General features: G+C 26.4%; 1 protein-coding gene across 4 annotated transcripts in view; it reads right to left on the bottom strand.

Moving 5' to 3' along the window:
• LOC114120886 (BAI1-associated protein 3) overlaps positions 1-18,854 on the bottom strand; it is a 149,923-nt gene that overhangs the window by 67,756 nt on the left and 63,313 nt on the right. For all 4 annotated transcript variants that reach the window (XM_050204854.1, XM_050204856.1, XM_027982969.2 and 1 more), the window contains exon 3: positions 1,293-1,668. In XM_050204854.1, coding sequence (XP_050060811.1) covers positions 1,293-1,639 — 347 coding nt within the window. In that variant the 5' untranslated portion in view covers positions 1,640-1,668. The remainder of the gene's footprint in view (positions 1-1,292; positions 1,669-18,854) is intronic.

The raw sequence follows: 18,854 nt of genomic DNA, 5'->3' as shown, positions 1-18,854 counted from the left end.
TTATGTTCTTAATAAATTTATCGTGTCTTATACTCGTATAGCCATATAGGTAATTTAATAAAAATAAGCAAACACTAATTTGCTGTACATCGATTGTATCGTAAAATAAAATTCACAGTGCATACACTAGTATTATAGTTATAGATATCTGTATTATCACCGTTTAAATATTGACCATGTTTCATAAACACAACAGTCACAATACTCAGTTGGACCATCTACACGCGGAATTATTGTTCAAAAATCGAGAAAAATGTTCAGTTATTATTAATATGAGCACGGCCGATAATTGCTTAAATTCTGAAAACTAATCATATTTTAACAAATAAAATATTTTTTTTTTCAAAATTAATACATATTTTATATCACCAAACTCACTATTTATTCAGATGGTGTCAGAAAATTGCGATTTTAATTTCATTGATATTATTAAAACAATCGGTAATGTACGAAAGTATAGTTAAATCAATGATTGTTAAGTTACGGAAAATGTATAAGATCATAATATTATTATCTCTAAGTGTTCATAGGTTTCGTTACTAACTATTTTATTCACCTAAATCTAATAGTAAAATTGAAACATCGATAAACATTAAATAATAAAAATTGACATAATATAATTAATTGCTATAAAAAAATTCCAATAGTCAGTAACTTTTAAATTCATCACCTGACATTAAAAATGCATTAAAATTGGTACAATATAATATATGCTTATTATTGTATGAATGTCATAATATGTTTTATGCGGAAAACGTAGTATACACAAACAATAATGGTGAACGAAATACATAATTCAGTAGAGTCGGCTAATAAGACTCAACGCAAATTCACTTGCTTTACATTTTCATGGTTAATCAATAATCTTAATTGTTAAACATATTTCTGTATCAAATAAATCTTATTTTTCGTAGTATTCATTAACGCTCATATATTGTGTACGTTCATTAATGTACATCGTAATATAAACATTTAATTTTAGTATAAAATAAAGGGGCAAGCTAAGTATTTTCGTATTAATGACTATTATTTTAAAAATAAATATAATTTTATTAGACATTTATGTATCTAAAATAAACGTCACGTCAAATAAGTGTAATACCTTATACGTATATTGATATTAAACTCCAAGAACTACTCAAGATATATTAATATTATATGTATCCTTTTTTAAAATCTATTTTATTGTCGAAGTAACATTATAATTTAAAATTAATACATTTTATATTATATACGTATAAAGCATGACATTATTATGACTTGTTTGATATTTTATACTTTTGATTACTTACCCTGATGATGCGGTTTGGTCGATTTCAGGCCACGAGTTTCTACGCCTACAGAAAGCCATCGGATTCCTGGGTTGGGAAATTTGTCTAAACGACCCGGTCCGCCTGGGTCCCGATGATCTAGCACAACTCCCACCACTGCCTTGAGGTGTCACGATTCTAGGTATACCACTAACACTGCCTGTACTTGCTGAACGGCTAGATGTGGCCGTAGATGCAGCCGCCACAGCTGCGGCTGCATCGTCTACATCTGGTCCCGATTCTTTGGATAATGAAAATCGTTTTGGACTCAAGTTCAAGTTTGCCACACTACTGGTGACTATTTGATGAAGGGACGAAAAGAAGCTCATTTTGTTTGTTATTGTATTATCACATCATTCTGAAAAAAAATGTATTTTTGATTAAGTTTCATTCGTTCATAAATATTAAAAAATTATTTTTTATTTTATTATATGTTTAATATATTAAATGCAATTAACAAAAAAATACATTATTATAGATGTACCTATTATATAAATAACAGTTTTATTTTAAATTGTCCATAAACACATTTTTTAGCAACTAAAATAGTAATAACTGAAAAATTTTGTTTTAGATTTAAACCGGGTTCATATATCACAGAGTACATAATGCTAGTAGCTTCTATAAATGTACAAAATCATAAACAACTGTTTAAAAAAAAAAAAAAGAAAAAAATTGGTAATTTAAAACCATTTTTTTTTAATGCTATGATTTATTGCTTTCAAATTCAATATCAAAATAAACTCAAATAATAAAACACTTGAAATAGTATTCTTGCATCAGCATTTAGAAAAATAAATAATATCAAAATAAAACATATTTATTTTTAAAAACTTTAGTATCTCTTTTAGTTTTTTGCTCAACAAACAGTATGATGGAACTAATAAAAAAAATGCAAACTAAAATGTTATTCAAATACATTTAGAACTCGATAGGAATTATAGTACTTACATTTATCTAAGTATAAATAAGCCCATAAAAATAATATAAAATCTACAATATTGTATATTATTATCTAATACTGATATTATTTAATATTTTTTTATAATCTTTTTTATAAATAATCAAATATGTATCAAAATATAAATAAATTTATATTAATATTGTAAGTTATTTAATTAATAAGCATATATTTTTTATTTCGTATGCTATTATGTAAGAAATATATTTACTTCAATTAATATATATGTATTAACAGTATAATGTATATAATATATATACTATGAGGTATTTATGTATATTATAAATGTATTTTATTATTATTGTAATTTTGTATGAAAAATTGATAATCTATAACAGTTTATTAATCTCACAAGCAATTTACGTTTTATCTAAACTTATATTTAAAAAATGTATATCTACCTATACAACTGTTCTGTTGAAAATTATTTTATTGATGAACACTATTTTATTTTTTTTATTGATATATATCACACAGAGTACCTACATATAAAATATTTATTAACATTTTTTCACCGTCGATTCAAATATAAAATATGTATGGCAGCTCAAATTACTACTGAAAAAAATAAATGTGTATAAAACATTTTTACCGAGTTTTTAAACTTGTACTGCGATGGGGTTGAATCAATTTAAGAAAATTATGGTCGGAATAAATCATCCATATTTAAGTATACCTGTATTTACAAAATTATTTAATTATGTCGTTTGTAATTTTAAAATAATTTACAATGTACAAAGTTTATGCCTAATCTCTATAACTAATTAAATTTACAAACAATCAAATAAGTTTATAATTCCAAAACTGGAACTTTACTTTTAAAATTCAATTCTTATGAGTTTTTCTAATGTTTTATATTAATATTTTATTTAAAAAATGTAAAATATTCTACTTACATAATATGTAGGTAGATGAAATTTAAAGTTATGTAAATTAATTATAATATTATATTATTAATTTATTGAAATAAAATATTGAGATTGATTTTAAATTGATATTCATACATACGTACTATTTGTTTTCCAGTATTATTATGATTTATTTTAATAAATACAAAAAGCATATTATATAAAATACAATAAAGAAAGTATCAAATACATCGTAGGTGGGTAATAATATTACCTGTATGTATACAGTATTCACATATTATTATACTAAGATAATGGAAAAACAGACAAGATATATTATTGTACAGACCAGGTGTGGGGCAACCGTCCTGTTTTGCTCACTGAAGCGCAGGTTAGTGATGTATTGTTGTTTAATAATAATATATGTATATTTGAATTTGATGATACATATTTTTACCTTAAAAATTACGATTCTACGCGGAGATTTATTGTAAAAACACTATTTAAACATTTTAAATTACTGATAAAAATAAATAATGATTAATGAGTTTGAAAATTTTATAAAATAAAGTTGTGAATATATAAATAATCTTGTATTAAAGTGTCAAGTCTTAAACTTAGTACAACGAATTATATTTAGTGATATTTATGATATTTTTACTTACACCAGTGTATTATGTACAACTGGGTAAAAACTAATTTTGTAGAAATGTGTAATTAATATTTGGTTTGTTCTACAAAAGGTCTTTGATGTATAAATAATTATAAAAACCACATAATCAAATATTTTTTTTTCGCATTATCAGATTAAGGTGAATTTATATTACATGGAATAAAGAAAACGAAAGACTTAAAATTTATTAAGATATCTAATTAAAATCTCTTGATCTGTTTAACCCGTTTCACTTAGTACTGTTGGATTAAGTTTTGATAAACATAATTATAAATTAGTAAGTATTCTAGTTAAAACAGTTTTTTTTTAAATATAAATACTTCTCTACAAGAAAAGTTTTGGTATATCGTTGTAATTAATAGTTATAAGATAAAATAAATTCACGCTAATGATTACATATAAACATTAATCAAACTTGTTAAAATTAATGATAATAACATTTAAATTATTTAAGTATTGTAAATGTCAATAATACGTAGATTCAATGAATTAGCTTTACCGTCTAAACGTATATCTAAGTAGATAGTAGTCAACTTCAACTATTTTATTGAAGTGTGTATATTTCATAAAGAATATAAAAATATAAATTTGTACCTCTAAGCCCTAAGGCTTATAAGTTATAATCAATTATTTGTCGTAAGACATTTTTCTCAAATAAAATTATATGATAATAACTTAAATTGTTTAATTAATTCTCTTCATTGGTCAAATTAATTTAACTGCCCATGAAATACCATACGCACACACTATTTGGTAAACTGAGCTGAATCTGTACTGCTCGAATGTCGAGAAAATTTTAACACACCTACAATTTTTTCATATTTTTATAACACATACTTATTTTTTAATTAAATAACTAAAATATGTATAATAACAATGTAATAGTAAGGTTTTTTTTTAAAGTTAAATTGTATACATTTATTATAAACAATTTAATATAATACATAATATAGAGTTTCTTAATGCTCAGAAATAATTTGGATCCTTTATTCAGTGAAGCAGTAGTTTACCATTCACATGAAAAAGTTATAGGTACAATATAACACAAGATAATTCACATGAAACAAAAACTTTTATACAACAATTGGCAACATTTTGATGCAATTCTAAAACACTGCATGAAGAATTCCTACCATATAGTACTTCGTATTAGAATATATCCATACCAATCAAATATACAAAGAATAAAGAGACTAAGTTTCGAAAAAATATGCACACAATTGTTTAGGCAATCAATATCTAATACAAAATACCTATAGTTTATATCGTAATAATTTAAATACGCACTTCATAGATTATATTATATTTTAATTTTTTGATACATCAAGATTTCAAATGTATACTTATACTTGGACGAGATAATAATTGATAATTAACTAAGTTAATTATTTATTTTTATTTTTATTTTTTACACATTAACAGAAATTTAATAATATCGATAGATTAGTGCAAAGATGGCAAATCTTTCTGTGTCCACGTGTCAAATAAAACATTTTGTTTTATTTTTTTTTCTTGCGTGTCAAAGAATTAGATGAGCCTTTTTTTAAATTTAAAAATTTTAATAAAATTTAACATTCGATGAATGTTTGGCAGTTGAACGTGTCACTTAAAGAGCATGAGCGTGTCACTTTCTGATACTTGTCATAGGTTCACCATCTCTGGGTTAGTACTTATTATAATAATTCTATAATTTTCTTGAATAATTATTTTTAAATGTATTCAATAAATTATCAACTCCTCTTTGGTTTTAAATATACCTAGGTATGTTTTAAAAATAAAGTTAATACAATAAAAAACTAATCTACAAGATATGAAATTTTATTAAATGTTTCGATATTCCTGAAAAATTCATACTGATTTGTAACTTCTGATAAGATATAAAGTAACTAATAAACCATACATACATAGCCATAGCTAAACATTGGCATATATCATGTAACATAGTTCTAATTTTTATGCTTATTATTACGTTGTTTAACATATCTCTATAATGTTATTTCTTTGAAAAGTGGGTCAGAAAAATATTAGAAGATGCAAATCAAAAACAGAATACATACAAAAATAAATAAAATTATTATGGTATACTCATCAAATGATATTATACTTTAGAGTTGTCTTAAGGGATATGTCCATTGTCAAATTTTCAAATTTACCTCAATCTTATAATATTTTAAAATTGTATTTCATGTTTTATTTGTCGCTTCAATTTTATACTTTCCCTGTGACCTGATGTATGATTACTATTTGAGTTAGTACGGTGTACAGTACAGAATTAAGTTATGGACAAAACTCATGGGCTTCGTAGAACATTCAAATTTTGATATATTTTTTTTTTTTATATAGAACTCAGATTATTTATTATATTTCAAATAATAATAATGAAAAATAATTGTTTATAAAAAGCTTAAAATTGTCTTTTTTAAGACATATTATATAGTTTGAAATTTAAATACAGAAAAATGGAATTCAACGAGAGGTTTAAAATAGTTTCCTCTACAAGTTAAAGAAAAAAATTCAATTTTGATTTATATTTTATGATAGAATTATTTTTCCTGTAGAATATATTTTTGAAGATAAAATAACATTAGCATCGCGTACTTTCATATCCGTCAACAATGTGATAAAATCTTAAACAGTGTTTTCCAACCTTTTTGACACTTGGATGGACCACTTAAGTGGTTTTGGTTTTTGTTTGTAAACAAGGACCATTTTATCTATAGATTTTAGAATAAAATTAAACAAAGATATTTTTAATAACGATTTTTATTATTTTTCTTTTTTGCAGTTTATTATTTTTTATTGTAGATTTACCTATCCTTAATAGGTTTTGGAACTTATGAATAGATTCTGCTGTATCTAAGAGTTATTATAGAACGGATGTCGCTACTTGAATATTATTTTTTCGCTACGTTAAAAAAAAAAAAAAAAAAAAAAGGTGAAAATGGATAAATATAGTACTATAGAATAATGGTCGGGAAACCGCTGACCTAAAGCAGGTATATAGATTCGGGTTATTTAGTATGACGAGGAATTTGCTCATCCACCACGCACACAAAACTTTATCGTCGTAATCCGCTCATTCCCCGATCACCCACCTTTACCGCATTATACCCAATGGTTCAGCTCGATCCGGAGCAAACAAAATTATTATTACCGTCCCTATTATGCGTGACCCGGTGGCGTCTATTTTGCATAATTACCTACACTCTGGGCCCTAAAAACGTTTATCCGAGTGTTGTTATTAAACAGCCACACGTGCAGTGATACACGCGACACTATTTATTTTGGGTTATTTTTTCTCGAAAACATCAACTTAATTGTATAACATCATAGGACAGTGACGTACGTCGAGTCATTTTTGCTCGCACGAGTTGTGCTCCGCGTATATGGTGGCTGGTCTGTATTGAGATTCGAGACGTACCTTTACCTTCATTTGTCGGGTTTCTAAGAATAAACCATAATATTATAGTACATTACCGTGGTTCACTGGCACGCATTTTAAATGTAATAATGTTTTCTACGACCAACCGAAACACGGTTCACGTAAGGAAAACAATTTTGGAAAAAAAAAAAATCGCGACTGAATAAAACTGCAGCGAACATCGTTACAACCGATCCGACAGTTTTAAATCGTACATAAATATACATTGTCATGCGTTTTTCGTATTATATTTAGACGCAGAAATATAGTATGATAGACGTATGGCTAAGTCGTAAAAAGAACCATTTGTCGCGGTGTCGTCAGTACGACAATTCACTGTGAATAATATTTTACATACTATTATAGTAATATAGTGTTGTATACTGAATTATGTACGAGTTGCTTTTTTTACACGAATGTAAGTAAATTGTATTAAAGTGTATTATAAATATTATATTATTATATTGGTCGATCTCAGTGAACCGCTCACAACGTGAAAACCTACGTACGGTACGTTATGTGTATAAAATATAATATTATACATTACATGATCGCGTGCTATGTGCGCTCAATTGAACAGTGTACTTCATATATATAATATATATATTATATATTATATTCGATTGTGACGTAAAAGATGGCTACTATGTCGTCGGTGAAAATCGTATCGACTTAACACCTATATGATATAGTAAAGTACGCTTTCCCATAGGGACTTTGAAGATAGCGGAAAAACATTTTAAAGTGAAAGGAGGAAATTGCGAATAGTTTTAATCGAATTTTGAAAAGCACCAAAACCACGGTTACCCGCAATAGTAATACAATTACGTTTATATAATATGAATAAAACAGAACATGTTTCCATCCACTTATCGAGTGAAACAAATTTCCGCCGTTATCGTATTCATTGATAACAAAGGATAGATATAACGTACTAGACCTGTACAATAAATATTTGGTTTTTGGTTATTCACAATATGGTGATTTAAACGATTTTATTTTCATTGTGCGATATGATAAAACAACGTGAACACAATTAAATTGCTAACAAACTGCCAAACTAATAAAGGATAGAAAATATTCATATTCGAGCCCGCGCCCCGTCTGCAAGTGATTATACGATCTATCCATTCGCAATTATTTGTGTTCGCATATTCGCCGTTGACTCACAATCGTTTATAGCTGTTATTAAGCTAAAACTGAATGATTTACGAAATGTGGACGATGATTATTATTTCGAGTCCTTAAAAAATAAATATGTTTTTCAAACCCTACACGTTAAAAACTGAAAAACTGTTTATGATTTGAAAAAGGATTTCTTATATTATAAAATAATTTATTCTCGTGTATAAAAGAATAATAAAAGATTTCTTAAGCGACGTTGCAGAAATTCGCTGCCCACGTAATTTAAAAAAATCATGACTGATTGTACTACGTACTTAGAATGTTGGTTTAAGTCATAATAATAAATAGATGCATAAACAGAACTTGTCGGAGGATTTATTTTTTATTTAATTCAGACGACGACAGCCGTTGTCGACGGAACACGTTCACTTACAAAGGCCCACGACTACGTGGTATTGACGGGCTATAATTATAGTTTCTATAGAACTCGGGACGATACAAAACTAATGTATTTTCACTCACTCATAAGCTCGCCGAGTTAACGGATAACTTGCGGTATTGCAGAAACAGTGGCTGAATGGACATTGCAAATATATTAAATAAAATTGTAAAAATTGAATAATGGTTTTTTATTTTTTATTTCTTTCATTCCGTTCAAAGAACCTACTACACATTAAATCTGCATTGATAAACTATATTATTATAGCGATATACCCACGAGAGATTTATAATGCTTAACTTTGTTTTACTTTTATTGGAAATCGCATTAAAAATATTGAACGACGGTACATTAAAAAAAAATAAAAAATATTACAAAAAACGTAAGTTACAAATGATGAATGCAATTATTATGTAAACAAAATACAATCGATCGTGTCAAAAATATTTGGATATCTATTATGTAGATGGATGGTTGTAAGTTATAGCTTATTATAATATCACACTTAAAAATATTTGTAAATCAATATTTTTTACTGCAATGTCCCTTAAGATATGAGGTCATGGAGAAATATTAAACTTCGTAAATGTTAACTGCATGTATCAAGACAGATGAACTATCTGGTAATTAATCAGTACATTTCTTATACGATTTTTGTTTAAATCACTTTTATATTGAGTTAATTCTATTATTATTCATTAAAACCAGCATATTATTTACTCATAAAACAACACAATACGTATATAAAATTACCATATTTTTTGAGCTTCAAGTTTTTAATGATTTCACTGTAATTTTTGAGAGGTAATAATATGTTTTTGTAACAATATTAATCATAGTGTACCTATTGTTAACGATTTTGTTGGTTTCGTAGAATCCCATCAAACGATCAAAACATATAGTAATATTACGTTTACTTAGGATGTAATTAAGTACAAAGTATCTGAATATGGTTGAACTTAATAATAGGTAATATCCGAATTTACTTACCCGATATTACTTATGGTTGTGAAATAATGAAATATATTCAAGTTTGGCATGAATACAATATATAAGTGTATTCGAATTCCAATACGTCACACTGAATGTACGGAAAAACCATAATATTATAATATAAAAATCGATATAGTATGTACGAGTTTCGAATAATGAATATATTGTGGATAAGTGAATATTAAACCTTTAAATATTATTTCTGTAGTACTTGAACATATTATTTGTAATATTTAACACTTTAAGTGAACATAAAAAATATCAAGTTGTTGAAGTTTACACTGGTTGGTTTATTTACGATAAAACCCTACCATTTTGTTTATCATCAAAAAAGCACGCATACAACATGTCTGACATTTCGTTTGGAAAACCTTCAATCACTTCACCTATAGTAGAATATAAAATAAAATATTTTGTAAAGGTGAACAAAACGGTATAGCTGAGCATTGCGAAAAACGTCAGGAAGTAAAAACATCGGATTGATGAAATGATATTAGAAGTATGATCCCTTTGAAGAAGGACATCGAATCATCTGTATTATACACGAATTGTTGATCGTATGTAAACATTTATACTAATTTTTAGTGGGATCATGTGCATAATACTATTGTTAGAAATTTGATTCTAGTTTTTACTTTTAGAGATCAAAAATAGAAATTTCTCAGTTCTTAGACAGATAGTCAGGCGGGAGAGAGACTAAAAAAACAGAAATAAGTATTTATGAAAAACCGGTTTAAATTATATATTTTATATATATATATAAATATTTTTTTTTGAATTTAAAAACAAATAACTTTAGGGATTTTAAATTTGTTTGCATTTTATAGACGTGATACAATTTTATAAATATACTTGATCTTTTTGACATATTTCTGAACTTGATAATATACGAGTATGGAAAATATAAGGTCCTCATAGGTTTTTCTTTATAAGTTTAAAAATATAAAAAATACTTGTACCAGAATTTTTTTATTAAAAACGTCTGAATTTCAAATGTTGACAAAATACGAGTACACAAGAATTGTGTACATTTCCAAACTATTTTGTAGTTAAAAATTAATTAAATTTTAATTCTTATACCTAAGGCTTGAAAATGTAATACAAAGTTTCTCTTAAGTTTTTCTTGAAATAATTTCAAAAAAAGATTAGCCACATACATTTTTGATGGAATTGGAATTTTAAATTTCGACAAAGTTCGTCGAATTATTTTGTAGACACAATGACTGAAAAACCATCAGCGCTTTGAAAGTTTTTTATCATATACAATAATTAATATTTCTCTGGTTTTTTATTTGTTAACATATTACAATAACTTATACGTATGTATAGGTATTTATAAAATAAAATTAATAAATAATGTAGAAACAATAATATAATAATACAATTACGTTCAAACAACTAAAAAAATACAAATAATTTGAACTCTGAACTCTTCTGCACATATAATAAACTAAAATTATAAAAAAAAAATTGAATTTCTTATTATATAATATACTTGAAAAATTGAAAGCAAATTAAGTTTTATGAACACATAACCTTTACTTTTATATTATGTTTTATTGTCAATAATCATAATGATATTAATAACACCTATACGCTGAAATAATTTACACGTACTTACGATTACGAATAATAATATGACATGAACGAAGTAGTCGATTAAAAAATAAAATTCAAACTAAGAGTAATACATTCAAACAAATGTACACGTTTAATGGCAATAATCAATTGTAAATATTGGTTTAAATCAAATCGTTATAATAGCCAAGAGGAGTGACAGAACTGCTGTAATACTGTCTGTTGGAACAAACTAGAAACACATTTATTTTATGTGACAAAATTAAAAACCAGTTTGACAAAAACAAAGTTCAAATATGACACATTGGCGATAGTGATGTATGAAACATAGTAGGTATGCTCTAAACGTAATTTCTGATCGATGAAATTAATAGGTTCTGATAATAAATTATGTTATTTTCAAAATGATGTCCGATACAATTATTCTAGTAAAATTAATCCATCATCCTTTACGTATTATTAGTACCTATACTGTATTTATATTTATAAACATATTGCGCATGGTGTGACACCGAATTATATAAATGACTATACAATATACATATTGCACTATACCAACTAAAGCATTTTCAAAAAATAACTAAACATTTTAGTAGAGTAAACTATCGTTACTCGTTATATCTATTAATCACAGTTTATACTTTTTATTGAATGTTAATAAATAATAGCAGGTACATATTAATTTATTGAATATTATTTTAAAATATTACGTTGGAAGTAAGCTAAGACTTCATCATACTCGGTACTTATAATATGTTTTATAATTAAAAAACAAGTCACCGTGATACCTAATTAAATTAATTAAAACTGTTTAAAAAGTACAATTTGTAAATTTTGTTTATAATTTTGGTATTTTTAAGTCAGTCAAAATAAATAATTAGTATGATATTTTCCATACGATAAATATGTAAGTCAAGAGATACGTAAAAGCATCATGCATATTATTATTAAGTCATGTAAGTAAAACATAAATAATTATGATGACTATACTCGCAATTATTAGTTAATTTTAATAGTTGATTATTCTAAATATATTTTTTAATGAGTCTAAGTGTTAAATAATCGTTGAAATAAGCATTTCTGATATTTCAAGAAGTACAAATGATGTTTGTTCTAAAAAATATATAGAAGTGCAATATGCAAATGATGATATATACAATAGCTTGTCCTATTGAACAGGTAATATTATAAATTGGTGATTTATTTTTATTTAGAAAGTCAATCCATTAGAGCGTGAAGAAATCTTAAAAGAAAGCCCAGTCCTTACTTTTTTTCTGGTAATGTTGCTAAGGTTTACTTACAAACATTGAATCGAAAAAAAAAACAGAAGCAGAATTATTATTAATCCAGTAGTCCATTAAAGCAACAAGAAATATAGCTTTGAGCTATAAGTACTTTCTTCAATAGTCCCGAGCCATCACAAAGACGTATATTATTGTCCTAGCTGCGGCAAAGATGACAGAGAAGACAACGGAATACGTAGGTGTAAGCACGACATTTTAAATATAAAAACAATCTTAAAGTAAGATTTTTACTTTGGTTATAGTCTTTTTTTGTGAATTTAATATATCCATAAGCCTGACAAAGGAGACTACTATTAAAGTAAAGTGCAACATTATTTGTCTAATACCAACAAAGTTAATTGTAAAATCATGTAAACCCTTCAAACGCAATAAAGCTAATTAGGGTTTAAATTATAATGTTTTATCACCAACTTACTTCACTGGTTTGGGGTAAGAAAAAAATGGGACCCTAAAGAAATTTAAACAATCCATTGTAATTAAATTGTGACATAAAGTAATACATTTTCCTATATTTACGTGAACTCCATTATATCTATGATTTTCCTAATATTAAAATTAATTCATATTCTTTCTAAAATAGTTATGTATTATATAAATGAAAAAATAAAAACAATTTTTTTTAATTTTTATAAATTTTACAAAATATTTATTTATATAATTAAGAGTATAATTAAATACTGTTATATAAATATAATTTATTATATTGAAGTGACTACTGTAACTATGAAATTCTATCGATTATAACGTCTTAATTTATGCATTTTCTGCAAATGAGTAGCAGAAGAATTTATTTCAAATATAATTACTTATAATAATATATGATGATGGTTTTACAGATAATATTTAAGGATATAAAAGTTATAGTAAACAAGAATTATAGCCATGTTGGTAAAACTAATGCATCTTATATATTGTAATTTGCCATCACCATGCAGTATCAAACTTTTTTTATTATATTTTAAGTGCTATTTTTCTAACACACGACATTGATTAGATATTATTACCGTGAGGTATAGGTGTTGTTCAATATTTCAAACAATGTTTATATTCAAATCAATAGTATTAACTATAATATTATTATAAAAATAAATTTTTTAATATTTGCTATGAATAAAATAAAAATAGCTTATAGTTTTTTTTTTTTAAAAAAAAACAGAATTTCGATTTTAATATTTTGATTTTTAATCCTTACTAAACTGTTTAGTAATGGTAGTATTATTTTATACGTAATGGAGGTTTAAAAAATAAATGTATAATTTACCACCAAAATAAACGCATCGTTGATTATAATTTATAATATATGAGTATACTCGAGAAAAAATAAACACAAATTTAACCAACGTATAAATTATTATTATATGTTTATTGTTTGTACTGTATACTAACTTAATATATTTATCGACTTGTGTAAAAAAACAAAACAACAACAATGAAAGTAATTTAAAGCAGCGAACAAATAAATATCTTAATATCACTGACACGAATAATTATCGTGAAAACGCTGAAACACAAAATCGAAAGTACGGTATAAGTAAGTTGTGTTTACAAGGAAAGTACTCGAAGTAAGTATAATTTGAAGATCGAACTTTAAGTTTAAAATAATTGCTTACGTTGATTTTAATGATGAACGAACAAGGTTGGGTTAGACTCTCAGTGGGTTTATTATTCTAAATTAATTTCATCAGTTTAATGAAATTATAAACCGTATACTATAATAATAATAATAATAAGCTTTTATATGTCTGGAAGATCAATGTCTATCACTTATTTATTGAACATGTAGCTAAATTAACCGAAATTGTGTCTCTAGTGTATTATAACAATACATTTATTTTCATAAGAGTTTTTTTTAAGTATAGAACTAACTATTATCGTGTTTTTCGTTAAATAGCACGAGCACTTTTAATATTTAAATTTAAAAGCAAAACGATGACGAAACTTATGAATAATAACGTAGATATTCGTGTAATATTGTATTCATCACACTCATTGAATCTCTAATTCAATTAATATAATGTACTATAGATATTACGATTTACGATTAAGTGCAACCCATACAACTATTCGAGTACTATAGTGTACTACAAAAGTGCAATGAAAAATTAATTTATACGTCGAATTCACCACCTAACCACGAAGGCCAGTGTGCTTGCACTGCAGTGTTTATAATATATTGCCAATATCATGTAGTAATGTACTTGTGGAACTAGTTACAGCGCAATGACATATATAAAGAACAGGTAATACGGTGTCATTATAATATAATATTTGATTCATGTTGGATTTGCTTACACTCAATTACCATACTAAGGGATGTTTATTTTTTTACCCCGTTTCGCGAACCAGTATAAGGTAATAATAGAAAAGGTTCCAATTCATTTATAAATCATCCTTCCAAAGAAATACAAAAATAATTTTTGTGTAAAATATTATCTTTTAAAATCAAAATGTTAATAAATTTAAGCTATGACGTCATTGTTAGTTTTTTTTTTAATGTAATCATTGGTACCACTGATTGAACGAAAACCAAAAAAAAAAAAAAAAACTTAAAGAATGGTATATCTTAAAAATTTAAAATTCAATTACTCATTAAAAATGTATGTGGCTTTACAGTAAACTTTTTTTTAAAGTCCATTAATACTGACTTATATATGAGAAATCTGATACTAAATTTTCGAGGCTTAAGTATGAATATTAAAACTGTTATGATTATACGTTTTTAGCTACCTACTTAATTATTTTCAATTTTTTTCAATTTTGACAAATTTCATATGACTTATAAAAATTATAATCAATTCATTTATTCACTCAAAGTAAAGAATTAAAAGAAATATTTTCACCTTGAAAACAGAAGCATAATAATACAATAGAAGTTTATAACAAATTAATACGTCTTAGATAAGTTTACTTGAATAATGTTCGTGAATTTACGAATAATTTACTAAAATTGTAATGTTCAAAATCATTAATTATAAGTAATACCTATAGTTAATTTTGAGCTGTACACCTTGTCTCAGCGAATCGCTAATAAAATGTGGTATACCAAGATAATATTTCTTTAAAAGTTTACTCAACACTTTAAATTAATATTTATTCAAAAAAAAAAAAATAAGAATTATAATCGAGTTATTTTTGTTTAACCATGCCCAAAGACAGGCGGTCAATACGTGGGACTCTCGGTCTTTCGCGCTGTGCCGTGTCATTTTGTTCTCAAACGATAAAAAAAAAAAACAGAGATTCCTGCTGCTACAGTGTTTTGTCGCTGCAGGTTTCTAATACTCTCCAATGTTTTTATCCCCGGGAGTAAGATTAACTCGGGACACAATTACCACCCCGAAGGACTTAACCGGGGGTACGTTTATCGTAGGTTATTTTTATTCCCCTGAGAGGAGGTTAAAACTGAAAAATATATCGGGATTAAAATGGACGGTTATATCGGTTTTTGTATATAATATACGTCATCGTTATTGCAATAAAGAGTATTATAAATTTTTGCTCACCAATCAATAAGCATATACCGAACACGTTCGCCAGAAAGTTTCACGTCAAAAAAAATTATAATCGGTGCGTAATAATTGTTCAATAACGACAATATTCTTGCACCACATTCGTTTAGGTGTATGTTGTGGTGTAATGTCGTGGACTGGTAACGCCTTCGGACAAAGCGTTGATCCCGACTCACATCTTAGTGGATACCGCTCCCACGACACACAGCCCACGCTAGTACCCTCAAATCCGGAAGTTTGCGTTCCGACACCGCAGCCGGAAGTCTAACTCGAATACCCGTCACTGGACTTCCTGATCGATATAATTTATATTTTATATATTATATTATATAAGGTAGGTATATTGCATTGGAAACGTGCACACGTGTACACAAACAATAATTATTATTATAAATAGATTAATATTTTGATAACTGATTATGTACTGTCCACTTTGACGAAGAAATTTCTGGATACGCGTGCGTCTATTATCTGGTTATTAATTATTATTTAATTGGTAGCCGTCGTGACGTGATTATAAATTCCCATTTTATTCAACAATGTTTTTGTTTTTAAAAATATATTTTTTAAATTAATTTTCTGCAAATGTTGATATTGCGCCTCGCCGCCTCAGATTATATCAACAAGTACGCGCAGTACATTATGTATTTTTTACTCGTGATAAACTTGGTTGTTTCGCAAACAATATTGGTATTGACAGAGGAGTGAATGATACGATTTCGGTGAAAATAGATAACGCCCTTTTTTTCATTATCAGAGCAACTAAACGAGTAGGCAAAAATTAAAAATTAAAAAATTTGGTCACACCCAATTTCTCTTGCCGAATACTGCTGACACGCACCTATCTTGTTGTCACGCCGGCAAACTTAAAATTCCGTGCCCGCACCAAACCCTCAGAGTTACACTACACAATGCAGGGAAAAATAATATATTATTATGCGGGCTTGAGTTTTCCATGATTATCACCTATCTATTGCGTAAAATTGTAATTCTCCAGTTTCTAATAAATTCGCCAAATATAAATAATAAAGAAAGGTAGAAAAATCTCTTGATTCGAATGGATTTCGATAATATTATTATAAATAATGTTTTGAAATTTACTTGGTTATGACAAACTTAAAATTATACGTTTTTCTGTAGAACAATATATTTTTAGATGTACGTGACAAAGATGACGTGTGCGATTTCGGTAATTTTCATTTTATAAATACCTCAAAATTATCTCCATATTATGTCATGCACGTAGATACGTGGTGTACAAAATACGGTTTAGATTATCGTAAGGATTTAATATATATATATTTTTAAATAATAAATCTTTAATAATTTATAAATACAGCATAAAGTTAACCTAGAGATGCGGTTTGAGACACGCGTGAAATCCATTCAGCCAATCCAAAATTGTTTCGTTTAATAAATTTCAATATTTAATGTCGTTTTATTATTATTTTAGTATGTACTTCGGTACTATATTACACCGGCTCCACTACAGCCACTCGCATCTCACACCGAGATAATTGCGCGATGATCACTACTCCCGTTCTATTGTCCCGACTTTTTCGTTTTCCCTCACTGTGTATGCCATTTACACAATGCCCTGGATTAATTCACTGACGTTTGAAATATTACATTATATTCGTATTTCAAGTATTATTTTAGTATCATAATATTAATGATTAATCCTCAATGATTATATCATCTCGATTACACGTGAAAAGCTTTGAATTTATATTGTAAGCCTTCCTCCGCCATAGTATTTAACAATATTGATACTATTAATTATGTATTACGATTAACTTATAAGCTTTTTGAATGATATTCAATTTAAACGCCGAGAATAACGTATGGAATTTACACACATATTATTTTAGTTATTTTAACTGTTATACGTAGTTTACAATACTTTCAATAAAACTATCTATAACTATAATATTATAATTTATTTACGCATAATTATAATAATCGTTTTAAATTAAATAAGATAAATTAATATAAAATACAATTTATTTTTATCGTATTCATTATTTATGTACCGAATGACAAAGATAAAATAAAATTATCCTGTTTGAATATTTTATTTTCATGTTTCTGCAAAAGCAGCAAACTATGAAATGTCAATTTTGTATTTCAATTCATAAAAAGCTCTGAACTATAAGCATCTTACGTAGAATTATAAATATTCTATTCATGTTATTTTATTAATGGAAATATTATTAATCCCTAAAGTAACACATAAAAGAAAATCGAGAGAATTTCTTTCCATTACGAAGGTTCTTGTTTAATTTCAAATGAACTTTAGTATATCATATATATTATATATATATATATTATATATATATATATAATAAATAAAATGAGTGGTGCTTACAGAATAGATGTGCAATTTAAACATTTGTACAAGAATTCAACATTTTTGAGCGATTATTATTTATGCTTCATTACTAACAAATGTTTTTGAAAAAATGTTTGTTATTTACGAATATTAAAGAAATCGTGATATTTATTCTACAGTAAGTTCTGACAGAAACATGTTTTACTAAAATATATCTGACCAATGATTCGTTGTTTGGCTATGTCTTACAAAATTTAGATTGATGGTGGAAGATTGAAGTACAAAAAAATAAAATAATTACAATAATGTGTACAGACTTTCAGATTATACGAAATTGTGAAAGGTTTTTGACCATAAAATATCA

Source organism: Aphis gossypii, chromosome 3, assembly GCF_020184175.1.
Source record: "Aphis gossypii isolate Hap1 chromosome 3, ASM2018417v2, whole genome shotgun sequence".
Classification (NCBI taxonomy): domain Eukaryota; kingdom Metazoa; phylum Arthropoda; class Insecta; order Hemiptera; family Aphididae; genus Aphis; species Aphis gossypii.
The sequence above is the reverse complement of the archived record's forward strand: the minus strand, read 5'-3'. Positions and strand labels throughout refer to the sequence as shown.